Source organism: Botryllus schlosseri, chromosome 4 (genome assembly GCF_051294905.1).
Source record: "Botryllus schlosseri isolate E-star chromosome 4, Bs_hap1, whole genome shotgun sequence".
Taxonomy (NCBI): domain Eukaryota; kingdom Metazoa; phylum Chordata; class Ascidiacea; order Stolidobranchia; family Styelidae; genus Botryllus; species Botryllus schlosseri.
The window spans coordinates 6,943,299-6,968,280 of NC_137239.1; the positions used below are offsets into that span (position 1 = coordinate 6,943,299).

At 39.9% G+C, this 24,982-nt stretch overlaps 2 protein-coding genes and 1 long non-coding RNA gene across 3 annotated transcripts in view; all 3 read left to right on the forward strand.

Moving 5' to 3' along the window:
- Positions 1-5,972, forward strand: part of LOC145436951 (uncharacterized) — a 300,821-nt gene extending 294,849 nt beyond the window's left edge. The window contains exon 2 of the long non-coding RNA XR_013914503.1: positions 5,466-5,972. This is a non-coding gene — a long non-coding RNA (uncharacterized LOC145436951). The remainder of the gene's footprint in view (positions 1-5,465) is intronic.
- Positions 5,973-15,130: 9,158 nt separating this feature from the next.
- On the forward strand, positions 15,131-16,279 carry LOC145438087 (uncharacterized). Its single transcript, XM_080315484.1, has 3 exons — positions 15,131-15,281; positions 15,335-15,393; positions 15,454-16,279. Exons 1-3 carry the CDS (start codon positions 15,227-15,229, stop codon positions 16,084-16,086), a joined length of 747 nt encoding a protein of 248 aa, XP_080171610.1. The 5' UTR covers positions 15,131-15,226; the 3' UTR covers positions 16,087-16,279.
- Positions 16,087-24,982, forward strand: part of LOC145437984 (uncharacterized) — a gene marked incomplete at its 5' end in the record, with an annotated part of 459,138 nt that continues 450,242 nt past the window's right edge. Inside the window, 3 exons of the mRNA XM_080315350.1 lie at positions 16,087-17,212; positions 17,514-17,691; positions 20,655-20,781. Coding sequence (XP_080171476.1) covers positions 16,087-17,212; positions 17,514-17,691; positions 20,655-20,781 — 1,431 coding nt within the window. The remainder of the gene's footprint in view (positions 17,213-17,513; positions 17,692-20,654; positions 20,782-24,982) is intronic.

The window sequence follows — 24,982 nt, forward strand, 5'->3', positions numbered from 1 at the left end:
CTACTTGAGTAGCTTTCTTGACTACTTTGACCACCTCTGAATCTGACTCCATATAGTCGGTTTTTCCGGGCCCATATTATGAGATACTTTTCATTTTACGCGTTAGCCGTTCAAAATTATCCGTTATGCTCATTGCATATTACATGAGCCACAGTAGTTTCAACTGATAGATATACCTGCTGCGTGTATAGTATATAGGTCTCTCAATGTGATCACTTGTCTCGGCTGCGCGGGAGTCTGACCATTTCTGCGGTGGAGGCTCAGGATAATCGAAATGACTTTTTCTATGATCGTATATCATGTCCGGAACAGAAGACCATGGGTTTGTTACAGCTTCTATTCTGATTAGGGAAATAAATTAATTCCAACTGGCAAGATCAGTCATGGCTTTTGTTTTTGATATTCATGGTGTTTCGACTACATTGGTCATTTTACACATTGTCTGTATAATGATTCCGAATCTGCCGCCTTGTAGCACGATCCACTCCTAGACTTTTTAATGCACCGCTAACGCAGAAAATATGGCGCAAAGAGGACCATAGATAAACCCCCAACATATAGGCAGGAATTCTGTCTCGCTCGGACTCGGTCTTGCAACCTATCCGTGGCGCACCAATATGCTATCTCGCTATCAATTAGGGATAAAACGTGGTTAATTATTCATAATTCACTGAACATTTCTGATCCACTGTATAGTGTATATATTTCAATTATCGGGGTACATTGGAAACAGCATGTGTACATCGAAAGAGGATAACATCACTTTACCAGCATTCCGATATGAAGACTACAGAAAGTCACGATTTCCGTGTCTTTGAAAACTTACTTACAATACTTACTTTGGCATACACGGCATCTCAGTTCGCATTCCTAAAAACAAATGCAAGTCAAATCATGTGGTATTCAGATTCACACTGACAGTTGTCGGTTTGACACTAAATTTTGAAGACGATATAACTGGAAATTAGGTCCTATCTTCAGCACGATAAATGTATAGCTTCTTAAGATCAATGACCTCACTCCTCCATGCTTGACACATATCAACGGACAATATGTCTATTTTTCTTCAACAGTTGCCGAATTTACAAGTAACGCATCCACAATATCCCATTGGGTCTTAAACGTTCTTACGATCGGTTTATTAAGGATACAAGTTTTAGCAGTTTGAGTGAAAAATATTCGGTGAATTATGTACCTACCTCCTTTTTCATTTCAGTGCATAATTGATTACATTTTTCGCATTCAATCTTGTCGCGATCTGGAAGCAATGCAACTTTCTAATACACATCTCTGTGTTTAAAAATAGAGCCATGCATTAGGGAAAAAAATTTAATAGCCTATAGTTGATGTGAACTGATCGCCGAAACGAAACCTTAATCTTGACTTTGTGTTATTTTAAATATAAAAACATTATGTAAGTGACAATTTACGCCAAAAGAGACTCGTATTAGGCTACCTATAATTGCGGGTTATAGCGAACTAGATAAATATACGGAATGCTTCACGAAACTGTTAACATTTTCCATATATTTTTCAATTTGAAGTATTTTATTTGCAAAACGGTTGGTCATATTTCTTATTGAAAACAAAAATGTCACTTGAGCTACAGTCGATAATCCCAAAAACTATAATGATATGCCCTGACTTACCCGGACATTGTTATTTAAACTAACATATAATATAAAATCTATTTGCACTAGCAACGGGATAACTTTATCGTGTGTCTTCAATTTCTCAAGACCTTTGTCACGTGACAGCTTCTGAGATTATTCACCCTCCAGTTTGGTGCAAAGCCTAGCGAAACCCAAACGCTGATTGAACAGCAAATCTGTAACGGATGTCTACAACTATATAGATGCATGGAATCATTCATTTTCGAAATTCCTACTTACGAAGTTTTAAAATGGCGCAGTTCAGAAGAGAGTACGAATTGTCCAAACATATATTTTCGCAGAAACATGTCTATAATAAAGATCAAAGTCAGTATTATAGACAAGTCAGTGAGTGAGTACGCTTTAGCACACTAGATATTACCTATGAAAAAGACACCAAAGGGCTCGATCTTCGGAGAAGCAGTACAGATGACCTCATATGAATTTCAGACTATCGTTACAAATTGTAATCTAGTGCATTTTGCACCGTCCAATATTTTTTGTAATCATTCCTAAGTTGCCACGAGTATCGCGTGGTACAACAATACCCATCACATTAGGATGCGTGGAAAATGCACTCAAACGGAAGCAACGAAATAAGATGTATCCCCTTACGCATTGCATGTTCATTTCCCATACCAATGGAACGCGGAATACTACAACGCCAAGTATTGAAACAGGATCTGTGGTACATCCACTCAAGCGAAAACAACGAAATAATACATAACCGCATATGCATTGCCTTTTGATTTCCGAAACAATGGCATCGCGGAATTGTTCAAAGCCACGGAAGTTGTGTGGAATATCCACTCAAACGGAATCAGAGCAACAAAACATATTCTAGTATGCCGGTGGTGTCAAATCCGTGCCCGCTAGGTTGTTTTCGAGCCTCAGCGGTTTGAAATTAATTGAGAAGGCAATGTTGCTTAACATTACATGTAACCCTTTTACGCTAGAGTATAGCTCCATTTGCAGCTTTGGACAGTCCATGCGAACGAATTACTATCGTTTTCACAACTACATACTTGCTTGAGTAGATTTAAAGTCAGTCAATTCTACTTCTACTTGAAGTAGATTTAGGTTGCTTATGGAAGCAGTACTTCTACTCGTCTTGAGAGAGAGAGAGAGAATTATTTATTCATCATCGCAAAATAACAAAACAGGCAACAAAATAGCATAAACTGGACACATACAAAAAAATGGTTACAGTGTCAATTTCAAAGTAAAATGAGATGTGTACCAATACGATTTACAGTTCATAGGATTGGCCAATATGTTTTACGATTGCAAGATGAAGCTGCAGCGAAGTGATCGGTTGATCATCGAGTCTGCTGCAGCTGATCGAAGTAGATTGGCTATAAATTGCATACATCGTACTGCAACAGTGAATTGTAAGATTGACAGAATAAATGTAAGAGCACATGTTAGGAAAAACGGAGGAAATGAATATAAAGTGTAATGGTCTGAAGCAAACAAGATATGTTGACCGGTACTAGTTCACACTGAAAATACATTTTAGCTTTTATATGACTCAATAAGGAAGGCACGATACATGGTTTTAAATACATATAAAGTATTGCTCCTAATATGCGAAGGAATGGAGTTCCATATTAGAGGACCTTGATAGGCAATGGTTTTGTGATGGGCCTTAGGTAAATACAGATTCATAACAGAACCTCTAGTAAAATGAGAATGGTGTTCACTGATAGGTGTAAAGTAGTTCGAGAAAATGTCAGGTAGGGTGTTATTGTAGAACTTATGCATCAGAATGCCGACTTCAAATCTGTAAATATCATCAATTTTCAGGATTTTTAAATTATAATATAAAGGGTTAACGTGATCTCTACGATTGGCAAGGCATATTAGTTTGATGGCTTTATTTTGCAGGCTCCTAACTCGATCCAAATGTTTCTCCCATGTGGATCCCCAGAGAATGATACCATAACTTAGATGAGAGTGAAATAGGGTATGATAAATCATTATTCGTGTGGATTGAGGTAAAATAAAACGTGACTTTCGAATGATACCTATGGTTTTAGATAGCTTGTTGCAAATAGAGGTTATATGTTCACCCCATGTCAGATTGTTATCAATAACTATACCTAGATAATGTATGCTTTTCTGTAGAATCAGGCTTTCCCTATTCAGCCTTATATCAAAATTACTATTCGAATTCCTTCCAAAGAGCATACAGTGAGTTTTTGATGTATTTATGGTTAATCTATTATTATTCATCCAATCCAATATTTTTTGCAGGTTTGAGTTGCAGGAGGACTCTAAGTCAGTTATATTGTTCGACGACAGCATCAGAGATGTGTCATCTGCAAATAATTGGATAGTAAAGTCAGAGGCATTATTTAAGTCATTTATATAGATCAAAAACAAGAAGGGACCTAAAACGGATCCTTGTGGTACACCCATTTCAACTATTGATTTATCAGATGAAAATTCGTTACTTTTGACAAATTGGCTTCTATTGTTCAAGTAAGACTCCAATAGTTTATACATCACTCCTCTAAATCCATAGTGATGTAATTTGCCTAGTAGTATAGTTCTATCGACAGTGTCAAATGCCTTTTGCAGATCTAGATAAACACAAATGGTTGATAGCTTCTCAAACAAGCTCTGATAGATGTTATCAACACTGTCAATTACTGCATGCAAGGTTGAGTGATTTTCTCTAAACCCAAACTGTTTTTTAGATAATATATTAAATTCATCTGTGAAGTTGGTTAATCTAATTAGCATTAATTTTTCTAAAATTTTAGAAAAAACAGGTAATATTGATATTGGTCTATAGTTGGATAACTTGAGTGGATCTCCTTTTTTGAAGACTGGAGTCACACGTGCTACTTTGAGACAATCAGGAAAGATCCCGAGTTCGAAACATTTGTTAATCAATACAGTGAGGGTTGGCGCTGTTATGGTTACGGTTTCCTTCAAAATATTAACAGGAACACCATCAGGCCCTGTTGCCGAGTTTTTTTTTAGATTGTGCACAATTGTGATGATTTCATTCTCTGTTGTTGGTTCAATGAAAATTGAGTTAGGTTGTGGCCTACCTAGGTATTTCTTGTAGGTTCTAGATAACACATGTTTATCTGCAAGATTTTTTCCAATGTTAGTAAAATATTGATTAAACTCATTGCATATGTCTTTCTCAGCAGTAATGTATGTATGTATAAGGGGTTTTATGGTGCTCGACTACTAAGGTCTTGTGCACCAGGCCTGGGGGAGCTAATAATTGAATCATATACGTCTACACAATACAACAAATTCTATGACTGGATTAACCATACGAGGATCAGTCAACAGACAGTCCAAGTTAAAGCTCACACTGCTCTGTTCAGCTACATTTTTTAAATATTGTCTCTGGTTGTAGTATCGAGGACACGTTAGTAGGAAATGTTCGACAGTTTCTGGTACGCTGCACGTTTCGCAGAGACCACTGTCATGACAACTCATGCGATGGAGGTGATAGTTCAATTTGCAGTGTCCAGTTTGTAGTCGCAATATAATGGATGATTCCCTCCGCGACAAATTTCGTGGACGGGGAATGCACGAGAATGGTGCGTGTAAACGTAGGTACGAAGAGTCTTGCTCGATGTCGTTCAATTCCGACATCCACTTCTCAATACATATTCCATTGGTGTGTGACTTCATTTCGGCAAGTGACATAATGATTTCGTTTTCGCCGTTGGATCCAGGTGTGCTAGAGGCGAGTTTTGCGAGTTCGTCTGCCCTTTCATTGCCACGTATTCCTGTGTGAGCGGGAATCCAAATGAACGTCACTTGTACTCCCTTTGTTGCCAGGTCTCTGCAGAGTAAGATAATAGTTTCAGTTAAACTATTCGAATTGCCGTTATTTTTGATGGACATCAATGCGCTTTGACTGTCGGAGAATATCGCTAACTGTTTGGACGGCATACATGCGTTGCTCGCCCAATTTAAACTTAACATAATTGCATATAATTCCGAGGAAAATATCGATTGTTTGGCGTTACGCGTGGCCCAATGAGAATATTGAAGTTCTTCGACCCAAAATGCTGCACCACCGCGCGTATTTGTTTTCGAACCGTCGGTGTATACTTTCGTATAGGTACGATAGCGCGTCGCAATGTAATGTTCACATTCCTGACGTATGTATTCAGGATGGTGTGCCCCGCAGGTGATACGCGTCAATTTCATATCGACGGCAAGCTGTTCATTCACCCAAGGCGGCACTGTACTCGGTTTCCTAGACTGTAAAATAATATTTTGGAAAGACGCGGATCTGGTTTTCATATGAAACGTAATAAACTGATGCGATTCGGAATAGAATTCGTGCCAAGATTCTCGAGTTAGTGATGTGCAGGGGTGGTTTGGAGTTGCCATAATAATACTGCGATACTTATAACACGCTTGAAGCTGTCTTATGTGAATTGGTGGTTCACCGCAGCAGTAATAATGACATCGTTATTACTGATTTTCGATGGAAATTTTTTTGGTTTGGAGGTTTTGAATAATCGATTAAAGAGATTCCAGATTTCTTGTTGATTTCCTTGGATCTTCTGGAATTGGTCCCGATAATAATTGCTTTTAGATTTTTTCTTCACTTTGGTAAGAATATTAGTGTACTTTTTGTATATAATTAGTTTATCAGCATTGCCTGACAAAAAATGACTTTTATATAGTTTACGTCGAGTTGCTATAGATTTACGGATTGCATGAGTGAACCAAGGTTTGGTCGAGAACCGGCGTTCTTTGCGCGTTAGTTTGCGAAGCGGTGCGTATTTGTCCAAAAGTGAATTAATACAACTAATGAATGAGGTAAAGCATTGGTTAATGTTGTTGGGTTCGGAATTGCAGACGGGTTGTAGGTCAGTTAATGCTTCAGTAAGTTCGGATGAAAACAAATCAAGGGAGAGTCTTCTATAGTCGCGAATAAAAGATATTTTTGGTTTAACTCCTGGTGAGGTATTAGCAATCTTGCAGAATATTGGCAGGTGATCAGATATGTCACTGATTAATATACCAGAGTCGTGCTGAGAATAATTGTTCGTAAAGATATGATCAATCAGCGATTGAGTCTTTTGAGTTATTCTAGTAGGGTCATTTATCAGTGATTGACAAGAATAGTTAGTTATAAGATCGGCTAATTCCCTAGAGTATTTATTTGATGTTTTAAGAAGGTCTATGTTGAAATCTCCTAGCAGGTAGAATGTCTTATGCTGTGCAGTAAGCTTTTCTAGGCAATTCTCAAGAGCTTCAATAAACTGAGCCAGTGGTTGGTGGGGGTGTCTATAGATAGCTCATATGACAATATGAGATCTTTTTTTGTTGCAGATCAAGGGGGTCTCTATCCAAAGTTCTTCACAACTTTTTAGTTTTAGATCAAATTCAGTGATAGTTTGAAATTGGATACTATTTCTAATGTAGAACCCCACTCCCCCAACTATGTTTGGAGAGTTCGCATTTATGAATGAGTATTCATCTAGGCCAATTTCATATGGTAGGACAGAGGCTAGTCGAGTTTCACTGATTGCAATTATGTCAGGTTTATGACTAAGATCTGAAATTATTGAGGAAAGAATCCATATGTTCCTAGGTAGAGATCTCACATTTGCATGTAATAACAACATAGAAGGACTATCATCAAACAAACAATTGAGATTTTCAATGTTATGATAACTAGTACTATTAGGTAGGTTCATTCTCGGTGACCAAAGGTATTCTTGTGAAAGTTGCACATTGTCAAGCAAAGAAAAAGGTAATATGGAGTTAACGCATTGAAAACAATAGTAGTTCTCTTCGGATAATCCAAGATGATTAAATTGAAGAATAGTCAAATTACTACACTTAAGATGGAGCCAAGAATCACATAAATCACAGTAAATAGCTCTCTGATCTGATTTACAGGGTTGTCGGCAGAAGCCGCAAGGAAACCTAATAGGCATGGCTATCAGACAGTCTCATCATCATAGATACACTTTTTCGTATTATAAGAAAATGTTGTACCTCATCCTCAGTCCTCATCATTTTTGATCGACATAGCTCGTTCATCGTCATTCTTTTTCAGGTAGGTAACTCCATGTCTTGTCCAAATGTATTTAAATGCATTGGCTTTTTTGTACTTGAAACAGGCATTGAATCTTGTACGGTTTGACTTTGTGAGGCTTTCATTAATATAAATTTCTCGTTCTTTATGTAGTATTGATCTGTTGCTGAAGATTGCGTCTCTGACTCTCCTCGAGCAGAATTTGGCTAGTATGAGTAGATTTTTTTCGCTACTTCTACTTGAGTAGCATTCTTTACTACTTTGTCCACCTCTGGATTGGTGTAATACTCGGAATTTCCACATCATTCATTGGGTGACGTATATTCGCATAATGAGTGATAGGACTGGACCCGAAGCCTGATACTCGATTCAGAGTCGAATCCCTCCAGGGACTCGATTTGGCTGGGATTTAGCTATAATGTCCAGCGACACTTTACATCTGTTGTTAAAATGTGGCCCGTTATTCATGGAAAGTTGAGAACTCCTGCGCTATTGATATGATTATTTGTTGCCGGTTTTGTGGTGGTCCTGGAAAATTCCGTGACGCCAAAATCATGGTTTGCTCAAAAGTCAACGTTTTCTTGTTTGCGTCAAAACAACAGATCTGATGCTTCATAAAGTGAGCTTATTGGCAAACGCGATTCGAGATATTTGATAAACCATATCGATGACCTCAGTCAGTTTACCACAACTATCGTCATTGCACACTGAACAGTGCACACATATTGCAATTGATGGCCAATCGTGAGCCACACTATAGCTTTGACCCAAATTTCGTAAGCAGGGGACTGTCTCGGATTAAACAGGCGAATTTAACCAACCGCTCATTGTTTAGATTAGCAGTGTTTCCCAACTATGTTCGAATAAACACAAATTTTCGCCCCCCTCCCAATATTTACGGATCCAAAAACGAGGATATATATATGGGAAATTTATTCATCTAACTCTGATCGCTCGTAAATTGACTGAAATAAGATCATTTTTCCGAACAGGTGCTCTGAAAACCGATTTGCACGTCCATTATCCGTTTAGTTATGACTAAGACGCTTTTTGACCTAAAAAGGAAAGATTTTGACCTAAAAATCACAATTTTGACATTTTTTGACCTTAAAACACCTAATGTCGACCATATTTTGACTTCATGTATGTCAATTAGGTGTTTTGCCACATAATGTTAGAATTGTACTACTTATCTTCATTTCAGGTTTGAATTGTCTGTCCTTACGAACTAGTATGACCTGAGAAACTTGTTTGACTTAGAAAAATTTTGCATGAAAAAACTTTATTTTAACGAAATCTGGGCCAAATGAAGAATTCCAGTAGTTACATCACGCATTATGGTACAAATAATTACAATTTGTTGTAGTACAACAACGAAAGACACTTCCTTACATTCTCGTGTAGAAAGTAGTGTATGTCCTTACTGAGTAGCTTGCCTGGAATGGAGAAAGAACGCTCAACAGCAGCAGTTGTTGGCCGGCAACACTGAAGTTGTGCGTACAGTGCTGGTGACACAACGTGTTACTTCATTCTGACAATGCTGTATACCAGTGGTTCTCAACCGCCAGTCCGCGGACCGGTGCCGGTCCGCGACGACATTCCTGCCGGTCCGCCACGTATATTACAATTTCATACCTTAATTTCAATATGCAATGTTGAAGGCTTTGTCCATTGATAAAATAAATAAAAAATCAAATTTTAAACTGATTCAGAACTTCGTGAGGTCACATTAGGGCGGGAAACATGCTCGATTAGACCAGGGGTTCTCAGACGTTATTTGCCCGTGGTCCATTTTCCGGTTTCAAAATGTTCTGTGGCCCACCTCTTATCCTAGAGTCATAGTGCCGTTCAAGGCGTGGCCATCGCTTGCGCCGATATGCCTATTTCTCTAAAATCAGCGCATTTTTATCTTACTGATCATTACAGACGTATACCTTCAAAGTAATGAAATCGCGCCAAGCGCGACGAAAACGTCCAAGTTGAGTAAATCTCCTCCAACAAACAAACGACCAAAGAAATTTGGGCCCCTATGAGCTCCCAACAATTGGGAGTTTTAGGTGCGGCAGTTACGCTCCTGGTAGACTGTATAACTCTTGTGTGCATTAATATATGGCTGCTGTTCCACTCATGTCACGAAACCCAGTAATCTAATCCCTGCATCCACTGTGTGATTGCGGTTTTAGTTTCACTATGGTGCGGATTGTGGATGGGCCAGCTTCACACAATACTTTGGTGAAAGGGATACAGCACAGATGTGGAGAAAGAATATTTCAATGTTCCAGCTGTACAATGTACATATAGTATGTCCTGTATCTGATGAAGTTGCGATGTCAGAACATTCAATCCAACGGTACAATCATTTCATGTGACTCTTACATTATGTACAATGATTTCAAGGCCTGAAGTTTTGAGCCGACTTCAAACATTAATGTGCTGCTCTAAATCCTCAATACATTACGATTCGTTTCGGTAGTGCCGTATACTTCGATAAGAAAGTTGAATTGATGATAAATTGGGTTTAAGGTTATTTTTATGTTACAATAATGCGACAGGCCAAGGTACCGTAAATCTACATCAAATACACTTCTGTCCGAGTTTATTGCACACCCCTTTCAACGGTATACGACCCTGCTGGAATACTTAGTCACTTCAGCACTAACTTCAAGTTAATATATAATCATAATTATTTTCGTTGCCGTTATTAGCCGTAGGTTGTCGTAGCCGGGGTAAAAAGCCTCCGTTTCCCCACCCATTTCCAACTTGTCGATCGTGACTCCATACGTGCCATTACGTCCCATCAGAGTCGGATGAAAAACTTAATGTAGCCTACGTATAATGTGATGATGTGAATATATTTTTGAGCGGATAACATAACAAATATAACTCAATTTTCACTAGTTCTACAATATTCCAAATAGCTCCGTGGCCCACCTCAAATGCTCCTGTGTCCCACCAGTGGGCCATGGCCCAATCTTTGAGAACCCCTGGATTAGACTAATTGTTCAAGACGTGTCATTTGACGACAATTGAGCGACAAACACAGAACAGATACGAGCTGACTCTTCGCTAAAGAGCGCATTTTGCGCGATCATTCGTTTTCGATTCATTCATTTAGTGTATGGTCGTAACTGGAGCACCCCAACCGTCTAATTGGGGAGGGGCCAAACTTGAAAAAAAGTCCAAAATTATTTTGCAAATAAACATAAATCATAGCGTATTATTTTGGAACTTTTTCCAACATTTTTCAATTTCATTTCGCGCCTAGCGCGATTTAGTGTCTTGCTTATTAGATGCCCTTCTCTGAAGTGAGAAATACGCATTTTGATAAAATAGGCATTTCGGCGTCAGCCATTACCGCGCCACGACGCACCAAAACATAATGTTTCGGCTAAAATGGGACTCCGAAAGGTGTGCCAAAAATTCCGCAGTGAGAGAACCAATTCAGTCATGAATGATCGATAATTTTCGCTATTGGCGCGATTAAGATACATAAACACTCTGCTTCCATTGAGTAGAATGAATGTGTTCATAAGTACAGGTGAAAACATCCACCCAACTGTAGGGTCTAGGGGCGAAGCCCCCGGAAGTTTGGTTTATCGCGCTATGTGTGCCCAAGAACAACGTATTTGGGGTGGGCTGACGAAGTGCTTTTTCGGCCCGGATTTGCGGCTGGCCGGAATAGTTGCTCTATGCGGCACGCATTGTATTCGTAGTTGCCAGAGTAGTCTATGCGTCTGCTGGCAGTGGGCAATGAGCAAGGTAGCACGACAAGGTGCTTGGTTCGACTCCGAAACGCTTCTTCTCTCGATATTGTTAAAGAGAAGAATATTATTTGAGTTGGCATGGTTGGTTAAACCCACGCACGGCCTTCGGCGCGAAAGACTGTGTCGACTCTCGGCTGTTGCATGTTCATCTGGACAAGGCAATTTTACCTCGTCTCAGCAGACTGACTACCATAAAATCACATGGATGTCATTATGTTGTCATTATGGATGTCATTATGAATTACGATCACAACCCTCTAAATATCACTATCTAGTAGGCTACGATATAATTGCAAAATACGGTTACTTTACATTTTGGCTTCATTTCAATTTTGAAAGTTCACCGGTCCGCCAGACTTTTTTTGAAATTTTACCGGTCCGCGAGGTGAAAAAGGTTGAGAACCACTGCTGTTTAGTGTATACATCACAATTTTTCATCATGAGCTTTTTGATATAAGAACCAATGCCCAAGCCCACGTAGTTTACCTTCAGTTAGGATATTGCGGTACGTTCAGCATAACACCATCTAAACCGAGTTGTTTCGTTTGGCCGTTTATGATTCACAATGACCACATAATGTGCCGTGTACAACGGCAGGCCTATAAAGTAGGCTAAAAGCTGTAAAATGTCGTATGCTAAGCTCACCGATAGTGCAAATTTTTATGAGACAAACGAAATGCAAGTGGCAATAAAATTATGACTTTGTAAACAATTTTGACAATTTTTCGACCGAACGCTACAATCTTAGAAAAACTTCTACTTATTTTGGCGTGTGAAAAAATCACCCTAGTTATGACCATTTTTAAGTCAACTTTCAGGTCATATCCAGAATAAGCCGTCGTTACGTGCATTTCTTTAGCCGTGTTAATTAAATATATATCACAGGACGATCTAACATTTTCGCCGCCAGTCGCCCCCTTTGGCATTCCCCCTCTTTGTTTCTCAAAATCGCCCACGTTTGGAACCACTGGATTAGACGATACCAAGTTTCAGACACCAGTAGACACCTTCATAAACTGCAACATACACGTAACATTGGTATTCTCTTCGAACTGAATGTATATAGAAATGCAGTACAATCTATCCCGGAATAGTTATTCTGCTAATAGACATCATATATCTGTTCAACGCCGTCATTTTGAATGGCATTCAAGACCAAAGGCTATCGCTACCATCAATAGTTTCAGATTGAAACGATCAAATCACGTGAGCACAATCCGCACACTCACACTTCTGGCGATTCACATTGCTTGCGGCTTACGCTTATGGTGTAATTTGGCTGAGAAATCGCGATTGGATAATATAAAAATAACCAATAAATATTGCATGGAATGCCAACTGTTAAAGTTAGTACAATGTTTGATGAAATCATCAAGTTGTATCGTGCGAAATTTAGTCACGCATCTCGTTATGGAGCACCGTCAAAATCGACACAGACTGTGGCGAGATAATGTAGTGGCATGACCAGGCCGTGTTATTTTTGGCATTTCAGCAGCCAGATGCCAAAACTGCCAAAAATAAAAATTTGAAAATGCCAAAAATAAGCAATTTTTGGCATATGCCAAAAATAACACGATCTGCCAAATAGTGTATTTCGTTCATGGTGTTGTGTTAACAGGACGACGTTACAAGCGAGAAGAGCGTTTGTGAAAGGCAGGTTTCTTAATCCCCTACCCATTAGGGGTGAAAGCATGGTGTCCTAAATGGTGTGGGCACAGCGAGATTGAACGGCTGACTGCATTTGGTTTACGTCATACTTTCCATTTGTCCAAAGGCAATTTTACGACCATTTTTGACCGGCTTGTCGAGCGCTAAATTTGATGAAACGGGTATCAATGAGAAGCTGCCGCGGTACTGATTATTAAAATATAAATTATATTCTGCTCATGGAACTGGAACCCCCAAAATCAACCACGACTTTTGCATTGTGATCGAGTTGAACATTGTGACGCAACAAACTGTCTGGCTATTTCTGAGCTGCATAGTCTCGTTTTGCCAGATGGTCTTGTTGCGTCAATGTTCTTAAACAAGCTAACCTTCTTAGGACTCTTCCATGCGAGTTGGAAATATTAAAGCCACCTGAAGTGACAAAAGTCCTCCGAAAATCTATCGGTAGACTGAAGGAGAAATGATAGTCGGGCTACTAAATAGAATTTGTTGAGAGACAACACAGGAAACTCCTGGAAAAGTATCGGGAAGAAAATTCTTTCCGCGATTAGATCGATGGCACTGGCGAAGTGATATCTTTTCATGATGCATGGAAGCCGGTTCGGCCCTTCAAAGATTTCGAAGCTCTGAAAACCTTTTGTGGATGACTGGCAACATTCTTTCCCTTAACGGCTACTGTTGAAGCCGATATTTCCCAGATTCGCTGGGCGAGAAATGAATTTGGGAGAAACTTAGCTGACCTGAGTTTGGAAGCACTGTTACAGTGCAAACGATTTAACTCTATTCAACAGCTGTAACAATCAGCTGTTGAGCGTGTTTGTTAGGCTTTTCTTTCTTTTTTTTGCTTATTGGCATCGATTCCGATGGATTCTGCATATTTTGTGGTTTCGTTTGATATTATTAACCTATGAAATCGTTAGGTATTTTCTTCTTCTTATTGTTTGTTGGCACTGATTACATATGGATGCTGCACATTTTGTGGTGTCTTTTGACAAACTAGCCCAAATAAAGCGTTTTTGTGACTAATTCGAGGCTGAAACTATCTATTTAGAAGACGATGCCAAAACTGCCAAAAATAAAAATCGAAAAATGCCAAAAATAAGTTATTTTTGGCAGTTTTGGCATATGCCAAAAATAACACGGCCTGGGTATGACCCACAGCAACAATACCAATGGATTGCGGGTTCGAGTCCGACCGACGTCGATTCCAAAATTCCTACCTAAGTGTTGGAGGTTTATCTAGAGGCTCCCCCCCCCCCGCATCACATCCGTGTAAGCAATGTCTTAGAAAGTCGAAAATTGGGCCGTGCTACAGATTGGCAATTACGGATTAAAATTGAAGAAAAGTGGCGTGGTGTCAATTACCAGTAGTCGACAAACACCGTGAATACCATACAAACACCGACATCAACACAGACCATCACCGGATTTGCGTAAAATCAATTATTGTGGCAATTTCCAGATCAGCGCACATCTAACATACTCAACTTCGATAACTAAATTACCAACCTAATCATTGGGTGTCAGCCATGACACTTGGCACAATCTTAAATACCACCTGTTAAGATATTCCTTGTCAAATTGCATGGGCAATGTTTGTGTGGAACATTCTGAAAATCAGTACGGGCCAGTACAGGTCAGTACAGGCTAACACTGGCCTTTGACCAAAATCTATGTGCGGTATGAGAAGGATCAACACATCCACGATTTCGGAAACGAAACTATTATCCTATTCATGGGGTGATACCCTTGGAATTTGACACAGTATGAGACTCACTCATCATGACCTAGCGTATGAAATGTCTTGACTCATCTCGGGGTGAAACACCATCGCAATCGTCAATAGACCGATACTCACGGTAAAATATGCAGTTTAGAAGCAAATACCATTGCTGCATCATAGTGGGATAGGACAAGTCGAGAGTTTTCGCATTCCTCACTTATTTCGCAGAGTAAGATAATAATGAAACTAAATCATCGTCCTCTAAATAATAGTCAGTAGAACACAGCATATCTTCCTTGCAAACAGTGCGTTGGACGCGGAACTAAGATAGACATTTGGATGTGTGGCTCAGTTGAAGTTGTTGCATTATAGTGTGGTGAAAATGTCGTATTGGATGCTCATTGTGTTCAGTGTCGCGATCTGTTCGTGTTCGACAGGTACGAGCAAATTATGTTCCATTTCGAATCGTATTGAAATTTCTTCGTTTCAGTGCAATTTTGCTCGAGAAGTTACATCGACGGCAAATGGATCTCCGAGGGAGATTGTGGGGTTGGTATGAAAGTCATTTACGATCCAAATAACGTTCTATTCCGTGTACTTCTTACACAGGATCCGGAAATGATGTCGGATATAATGAAGGAACTTCAAATCAGAGCAAAAGATGAGAAGATGAAGCCGACTGCAAAACCGACTGAAAATCCCACTGCAAACCCAACTTCAAACCCAACTGCAAAACCGACTGAAAACCCAACTGCTAAACATACTCAAAATCCAACTAAAAACCCAACTGCAAAACCGACGGAAAATCCAACTTCAAACCCAACTGCAAAACCGACGGAAAATCCAACTGCAAAACCGACGGTAAATCCAACTGAAAAGCCAACTGCAAAACCTACGGAAAATCCAACTGAAAACCCAACTGCAAAGCCGATGGAAAATCCAACCGAAAACCCAATTGCAAACCCAACTGCAAAACCGACTGAAAAGCCAACTGCAAAACCGACTGAAAACCCAACTGCGAAACCGACTGAAAATCCAACTGCAAAACCGACGGAAAATCCAACTGAAAACCCAACTGCAAAACCGACGGAAAATCCAACGGAAAACCCAATTGCAAACCCAACTGCGAAACCGACTGAACATCCAGCTGCAAAACCGATGGAAAATCCAACTGAAAAGCCAACTGCAAAACCGACTGAAAACCCAACTGCGAAACCGACTGAAAATCCAACTGCAAAATAGACGGAAAATCCAACTGAAAAGCCAACTTCAAACCCAACTGCAAAACCGACTGAAAACCCAACTGCTAAACATACTCAAAATCCAACTAAAAACCCAACTGCAAAACCGACGGAAAATCCAACTTCAAACCCAACTGCAAAACCGACGGAAAATCCAACTGCAAAACCGACGGTAAATCCAACTGAAAAGCCAACTGCAAAACCTACGGAAAATCCAACTGAAAACCCAACTGCAAAGCCGACGGAAAATCCAGCCGAAAACCCAATTGCAAACCCAACTGCAAAACCGACTGAAAAGCCAACTGCAAAACCGACTGAAAACCCAACTGCAAAACCGACAGAAAATCCAACTGCAAAACCGACGGAAAATCCAACTGAAAACCCAACTGCAAAACCGACGGAAAATCCAACTGCAAAACCGACGGTAAATCCAACTGAAAAGCCAACTGCAAAACCTACGGAAAATCCAACTGAAAACCCAACTGCAAAGCCGACGGAAAATCCAACCGAAAACCCAATTGCAAACCCAACTGCAAAACCGACTGAAAAGCCAACTGCAAAACCGACTGAAAACCCAACTGCGAAACCGACTGAAAATCCAACTGCAAAACCGACGGAAAATCCAACTGAAAACCCAACTGCAAAACCGACGGAAAATCCAACCGAAAACCCAATTGCAAACCCAACTGCGAAACCGACTGAACATCCAACTGCAAAACCGATAGAAAATCCGACTGAAAAGCCAACTGCAAAACCGACTGAAAACCCAACTGCGAAACCGACTGAAAATCCAACTGCAAAATCGACGGAAAATCCAACTGAAAAGCCAACTGCAAAACCGACTGAAAAGCCAACTGCGAAACCGACTGAAAATCCAACTGCAAAACCGACGGAAAATCCAACCGAAAACCCAATTGCAAACCCAACTGCGAAACCGACTGAAAATCCAACTGCAAAACCGAAGAAAAATCCAACTGAAAAGCCAACTGCAAAACCGACGGAATATCCAACTGAAAAGCCAACGGCAAAACCGACGGAATATCCAACTGCAAAACCGACGGAAAATCCAACTGAAAACCCAACTGGAAAACCTCAAAAGGGCGGAAAAAGTTATCATCACATTAGAAGTATGGAAAACCCTATATAAACTATACGTAATTTACTGCCAATTTATTACCAAATTCGCATGAGTTTTTAAACTTTTCGCGCGACTAGACCATCAATGCACGATGAGTTCTATCAACATTTAAAAATCACGCTTTCCAGCAGCGTTAAACGGCCACTTTCATCGGCAGCTATAGGTAAGTATTTGAAGTTAAAACGTATCTAATAACACTACAGTCACAATGTAAAATCTCAAAGAATGTTAACAGTAGGCCTATATATTTCGATTTGTAATTTATGCATTTTATATCATATGACTTACAGTTCAGCTGAGTCGCAATGATCAACCAAGTCTATCAACATGCGAACCGCCTCCAGGTATGATACAGATTGACGGATCGGATGACGACGGAGACGGGACAACATCTTGTCGGTTCCAGTGTAAAAGTGATACAAAGTTTGCAAAGTATTGCACTGAGAAAGAGTTCAAGTTAATACGCACGTACGTGAGTTTAATGAGCAATATTTGTCCCATTTCATCTTCGTATAATTATGTGATGTCTCTAGAAACCAGTCTTGCGGGGATTACGAAGGGGAATTTACATACGATAACATGGCCCGCTGCAATTATATTGCAAATATAGAGCAGCGACATGGATAGCCACCACTTAGGTTTCAACGTTTTTACATCGTCAGACATTAGGCCTAGAGCATTTTGCTGAGTTACACCAATTGCGAATACTGCAAAAATGAACGAGGAAACCTTGTGCTATCTGTGATATGTGATTACGGTGACACCTTGGGACGGAAAACTATCGCGTAGTTCAAGTTAAAAATATTCAATTTGCTTTGTTCTCGAACCAGTCGGTATTGGCAATCATTTTATTTGGAATATATTCTTGCGTCATAGGGGGCATGCCATCTTTTTTTAAACTCTGCTAGATAATTGCTATTATCATTTTTGTTTTACATTCATTACCTTCTCTCGATCTCACCGCCCGTCTGCTAAGCAAAACACGACTTAATCTGACTTGACATGATCTGGCTATTCGTGAAAGCGCTTAAATTTCTACATCATTTTGCTGCTTTAAAGCTTTTCTCCGGTAATCTATATATATTTATTGCAGATTTTCAATATTAATATGGTAAAATGTAGTTTGTGAATTCAATTTCTACCATGTGTATTTTTGAAATGGTCACTGATCATCATTGAAATAAAGTCGTTTTCTGCATATTGTAGCGTCCCTGATACGGCATGGCAAGACTTAACAGGCACGTCATTGCAGATCTAGTTTCAAGATCCCGTTTTTCGCGATTGCCTACATCAGAAACACAATTCCATGTTTCTATCCGTGTATATTGACATAATGTACGACAAATGTCACCAAGCTTTTTGAAACCAAGAGATACTTTTTAGTACTGATTAATGCGGCCGGCTACTAATTATACTCCCGCAGTTAAAATTAGATTTCTTTACTTAGTTAGACATTCAAAGCACTGGGCATGGTTTCCGCGCCTTACCAAGAACAGCAAGTTCTCACCGGGACTCACTTGCGTTGCCGCAATGCTTGCCGAAGTGCCAATATCCGCGTCGAGACTCGGGAATATTAACTGTATTCCCGTTAAGCTTCCGCGTGGGCGAAGACGAGCAACGCACCGATCGAAAACTGCCTTCGTGTTCCTTAGGGTCGGCTGACCCATGTTTAACTGCTGCTCATATGAAACCATTCTCCGCTTGGAATTTCAAATCTCTCATTTTGACATTTGCAACTGCGACCCCGGGCGACTCATTTGGTTCTCGCGGGCTACCTTCAGCCCATATGAACTCATTCAGTAGAATTTGCCTCCTTTTTCAGGAAATCGAGAATGTCCTCCGAGGAAGCCTAAATGCCCTCCTTTTCGGGAATTCGTCCTCTTTTGTATAGCAGCCAGACAACTGGACATACACAACTAAAAACGTCTTAAATGACGCGAAATCTGTGAATGAATGCTCGAGCGGGTCTTTCGGAAGTACGATTCGAAAAATGGCATTCATTTTCTTGTAAATCTACACGACAGCAATATTATTATACAGTGGGTAATTCGGGAGTCGAATTGGTAAAATGACCTTTTTTAGTGAACACAAGAGGATCGCACGTAAATTTTTTAGAAACAGCAGTTTTCTAGGCATGTGATCCAACTTTTGTGTAAAAAGTGCCCTCATATTTGGATCCGAATTATGGTAATAGTAACGCTACCATACCTAGTGACATGGCAACATAAAACATAGACTGACACAAAACCATACCTCCAACTTTACACGCACAATACATACAAATCCATGCACACACCCAGTAACCTTATCACTATCAGACACTTCCTACTGTACTACCCTACTTCATACTGCTACCCCATTTCAAACCCCAAGATAACTCTAACGCACATCCATTTCCAGCAACACTTCCAGCCAGACTATATCAACATCCAATACACACGCAACACACGTGATAAATACAAATACCAAACATTCTAGAAACAGGTCAATGACGGCACAATAAGATTACCACAGTGTTACAATATCAATATATATATGCAATGTTTCGTTTCGAAGCACTGATCAATATCATATTTTCGAAAATTAGGGCAGCTACTAACAAAATCAAAGTATATTATTTCAGACCTTCCAGCCCCGCATTTTATACGTTTGCTCTACCAGTAAACATTTACGCTACCTCTGCAACAGCAAGCATTAGGCGATCCGCAAATTTTGTCTGAGTAACAAAAACTAAAATCTTATCACATATCACATCTAATACGTTTCTATAAAATACAGGTGCACAAGATGACCTGTGTACCAACAACAGTGTGAAAATAGCATAACAATTGAAAGATGATTATCAAAAAAGCTTTAACGAATATTTATGGCATATAAATGTGACTTCTTTACTCTGTGTGTGCCCTCTTCGAGACCAGTGCAGAAATACGAGGCTTCCCCTTGGAAAGTGCTTCATAACAACGTGATATGAATTGGTAAATCGTGAATAAGCTAATATTAATAAATATCGGAGATATAGAATAATAATTGCTAGAATACGGGGTTTTGATGACGACACTCCTGCGTACGCCAGTGCGCACGACGTACCACCAAAATAGTCACAATTCGACTGTTGATTGCGATTAAGTTTCTGTCGTCAACGATGACCAAGGTGGGCTTGTCTTCAAGAATCATTTGAGTCGGCTGTGCATCCTGAAAACCTTGCGCCTGACTCAGTGAATCCATGGGCGGGTTCGCTTGTAGCACGTACGAGTGCCACTGTTCTTGTGTAAAATGTTTTTTCTTCATTTGTTGCTTATTTAGATATTCATTATTTTGATCTTTGTCGTGAACATTGAGTTTTATTCTTGGATGGCATATATATTAGATCCCCTGCATGACGTTTTCCGAAAGTAATGGTAATTAGGAGAATGGCTTCTGATTTTTTTCAGGAAAACGGGAAAGGTGTTTCCTAGACTTTGTGAAACATGTGATTTACAGGAAACGGTTCGTTGTGATATTCGCCCCACACCTTCTAAAACGAGGCCAGCACTATATGGAACATGTGGCATCGACTTTGTAAGTGATTCAACGATAAAACTCCTCTAAATATAACTCATATAACTATTTGTGGGAAGCGAGTGGCGCAGTTGGTTAATCGCCAGCGTCACGACACCAATGGTAGTGGTTCGAATCCAGGTTCGGACCAATTTCTATGTGTCGGAGGTTTCACTGGGCTCCTCATCGCCGACCTCACTGCGGTTGCAGTGCATTGAAAAGCCCAGACTGAAAGTCGGCAGCAAAGACCACGACGGGGACGCATGGGTGTGAGAGAGCATGAAGATTGACAGAGAGAAAGAATGAAAAGGTCGTCCCCAAGATTACCAAAGTTAAAGAAATGTGAACATTACCAAAAATTACTGTCGTGGTGCACATAGCCTGGAAAAGGCGAGAAGCACCACTGTAAAAATGTCAATAATAATAATAATAAGAAGAATATAACTATTTGTCGAGATAGGCTATTAGGCTAAAAGGCCAAAAGATCACATTATTGGGCACTGTGCACATTCTTCGGAAGGCCTTGAATGCACCACTGGACTAAAATTACACTTGTGAATCACAGCATGATTTCTGTAACTTCGATTGTTCATCTTCAATCATCTCTACCTCTGCTCTGTAACCCTTGCCAATTCTTCATCTGCTGCAATTCTGTAATCTAACTTCTCCGTGTATTGCATAGGAATAACAATTTGAATGTATTACTGAAATTTTAAAAAATTTACTCCAATCTCGCCATTTTCCTTTGGGGGCAGGTTGCTCCCCGGATTATGTGTGTATCTACCAGTTTTACTGTGGATAAAGAATATAACTATTTGTCGAGATAGGCTATTTATGCCGCACAGTATATTGCAGAGTTTGAGCCATGATATATTTCGTTCTTATCGTGCTAGCACCTAGCAGCTAGGTTGTGGCGGTATACTACTGTGAATTGCTATCGCACTTTGAATGCCATGAATAGCAATCGGCACTTCGTCCAGTCGTATGTTGGCCAAAAAATCATCTTTTCATGTGTCCCGGTGTGGTCGCGAAATACCTGTGTCACATAGTCTCTCACGCGCCCCTACTGGCCTACCCTAAAGCATCCCACGTCATTTCGCTGTGAGACATTCAAGTTTACTCGCACGATTTTATATTATAATTTCCGAAGGCGATTTCAGTAGTTTCGGTATTTGACAACATCAGTGTGGATTCATGCCCGTGAGGGCGATGCGATTTTAAGTTATCAGACAGGTTTCGGGTTTCCATAGCTTATAAATACAACAATATAAATAAAAGATAATAGTAGAGATTCGAAACTACTTGAAAAGTCTACCATACCCAACTTCATCTATCGATCGCGATAAAGATTGTCAAACAAGTTGAAATGTATGATAACGGCAATGAAGATTAAATGACGTATATTTCATCACTAGGTACATAGGCGAAGTCAATGTGCATAAAAGTTGATTCTCCAATCACAAATGCATAGCCTAGTACTGGTTAAATAGTAGCAACTTGAATTTAGACTTTAAGATGTCCATTGGACATATACTCGAGGATGAACTGATGGCTGTTAAAATACCATTCCTAAATTTCTCCTTTTACAAGTATAGATTTCGAGACTGATTTTGCTACACTGATTTACTACTGTAGAATTAGGTAACACCGCCTTCCCAATATATTAATTTTCAAACCGTTGAAGTTCGAAAATGACCTAGCGGGTACGAGTTTGACACCACTGGCATACTAGAATATGTTTTGTTGCTTTGATTCCGTTTGAGTGGATATTCCACACAACCTGCGTGGCTTTGTACAATTCCGCGATGCCATTGTTTGGAAAATCAAAAGGCAGTGCATATGCGGTTATCTTTTGTCTCCTTGTTTTCGTTTGAGTGGATGTGCCACACGTCCTGTTTTAATGCTTGGCGTTGTACTATTCCGCGCTACATTTGTATGGGAAATGAACTGGCAATGCATAGGGGGATACATTTTATTTCGTTGCTTCCGTTTGAGTGCATTTTCCACGCATCCCAATGTGATGCGTCGCGTTGTACTACGCGATTCTAATGGCAACTTAGAACAGACATGGGGTAATCGCGATTAGTAATCGTAATCGATTACGACGATTACAGCATTTTCAAGTAATCGTAATCGCAATCCATTACATACGAAAAAAATCCAAAGTAATCGTAATCGACTAATTCACAGAAAGAACGATTACTTTTTATTTGTACAACGAATATGGCGTAACCGAACATACGTGAACAAAGAAGAGATATTATACCTGGTTATTGATAGCGCAAACGGTTGATTATTGAACACCACTGCTCATTATTACGTCTGAAGTATTAGCTTTGCTCGTCCTTGCGTAAGAAGTATACACACGTAGTAAATATGTATTCGATGTACATTGTTGTGTGATTGAAAGAACAGTGTAAGCCATGCTGTATATCAGGTTATCAATACACTCCAGACGCCACTACCTCGCAGCAAGATAATAATCATCACTCTGGCTAGTTTCAAATAACAACTTATGTATTGATGTTTGGTTATGCTTAGTTAAACGCAGTTTTACCGTTGCTGCTTGGCGAGCTGTAGGCCTATCTAAGTAGTATACGTATGTATTGTACGTAAACCGTAAGTTCACTTTATTTTATTCTCATATGACTCTACTCGAAACGGGCGCCAATCGTTATTTCACAATTCTTCACTCGACATTTAGACCTGTCGCCATAGCCATCCGCTTATACATCATGTTAACGTGGGTTGTAGGTACAATCAGGACCAAAACAGCAATTCGTCCTCCACTCCAAACGTTGGTATTGGTAGGGTTATAACCAATTCACAATGCTACGAGTCACGAGACAATCTCACTTTTATAGTTTTGACTCGAGTCAAGTCGAGTCATTTTCAATTCACCCCCGAGTCAAGTCCGAGTCAAAGTCAGCTAGTATAGGGTCGATTCCGAGTCATAGTGTTTGACTCGAGTGCGAGTCCAAGTCGTCATGTTCACAGACCAGTTTTCAGATCAATCCGGTTCAACCCACTTTTTTCAACTCTGCTCGAGTGATATAGAATGGCTCGTATTCGTAATATCGTAATTTTCATCAGTTTTCACACTATTCACTGTTTATGGCCCTCTTAACAAGTAACAGGACTGATAGACGAAATATAAATAATGGGGTAACTTTACTATTCTTCAAAGTTACATGGAATGTCTGTCTTGGCCGTCCTAGTCTCGAGTCATATGACTTGGTTCGAGTCATGCAAAATGACTCGAGTACAAGTCGAGTCAATACAAAAATTGACTCGAGTCGAGTCAATTTACGTATTTGAAAAAATGACTCCAGTCAAGTCTAATCACCAAAAAATTGCGAGTCGAGTCATGACTCGAGTCATTACAACCCTGGGTATTGGGGCCCTATAGGGTGGTCAGTTTTTAAGTTGATGACTGAATTTCGTCAATAATATTGGTAATTGCATTATATTGCTATTCATTCAGATTTACCGGTAGAGCTGGGGGCACGCAATTCATAATTATAGCATCTGGTATGTTGTTATCATTACTTTATTGTAGGTTGTTAATTCGTGACGTCTCGTGTTTTATATGATCAAAAGATACTGTAGTCGCTCAAACGTAGCAGACTAAAAGAAAAACTATCGTGGGACGCAGACACAAATTGTCATGTCTTCACTCTTTATTCTTCTGTGAGTGCCCCGGGTGGCATTTGCATTGTTGGGGCTCAGAATGGAAGGACCGGACTATTCGTCACGCCCACAGAGCGCGGCTACTGACAATGGACACATACCCAAAGTTTTGACCAAGGTCATTCTTTAGTAGCACACTTTGTGGAGTTGCATGTTGGCCGAAATTGCATGCGTCTTTTGGTGTATCGTGGCGGGGTAGTGACCGCACACGAAATGCCTATTCCTATAAATTATGCATGCTTTCTTTCTTGAGGGGGAGAGGTATGCATTTCAAAATCAATCGATTTAGAGACATTAAATCCCGAAGCTCGAAGAAAATTTTCAAGTTAATTACCTCGCTTGAAAATATTCTATAATAATTTATGCTGATTTACGAGATACTTTTGAGTCCCTTTAGAGCTCGCTCCTGGTCCTATTGGGGAGTTTGGGGTGTGGCTGTTACGGACCTGGCAAGAATGCAAATCGTTGGGTGCGACGAATAGTCCTGTATAGAGTTGGCCAATGGGTGCATTATGACGTAACAAACAAATAA

Bases quoted from the DNA above. Each gene is read 5' to 3' on its own strand.
- LOC145438087 (XM_080315484.1), top strand. From the start codon at position 15,227: ATGTCGTATTGGATGCTCATTGTGTTCAGTGTCGCGATCTGTTCGTGT. The intron at 15,282-15,334 runs GTACGAGCAAAT...TCTTCGTTTCAG, and splicing joins GATCTGTTCGTGTTCGACAG to TGCAATTTTGCTCGAGAAGT. The intron at 15,394-15,453 runs GTTGGTATGAAA...CTTCTTACACAG, and splicing joins TCTCCGAGGGAGATTGTGGG to GATCCGGAAATGATGTCGGA.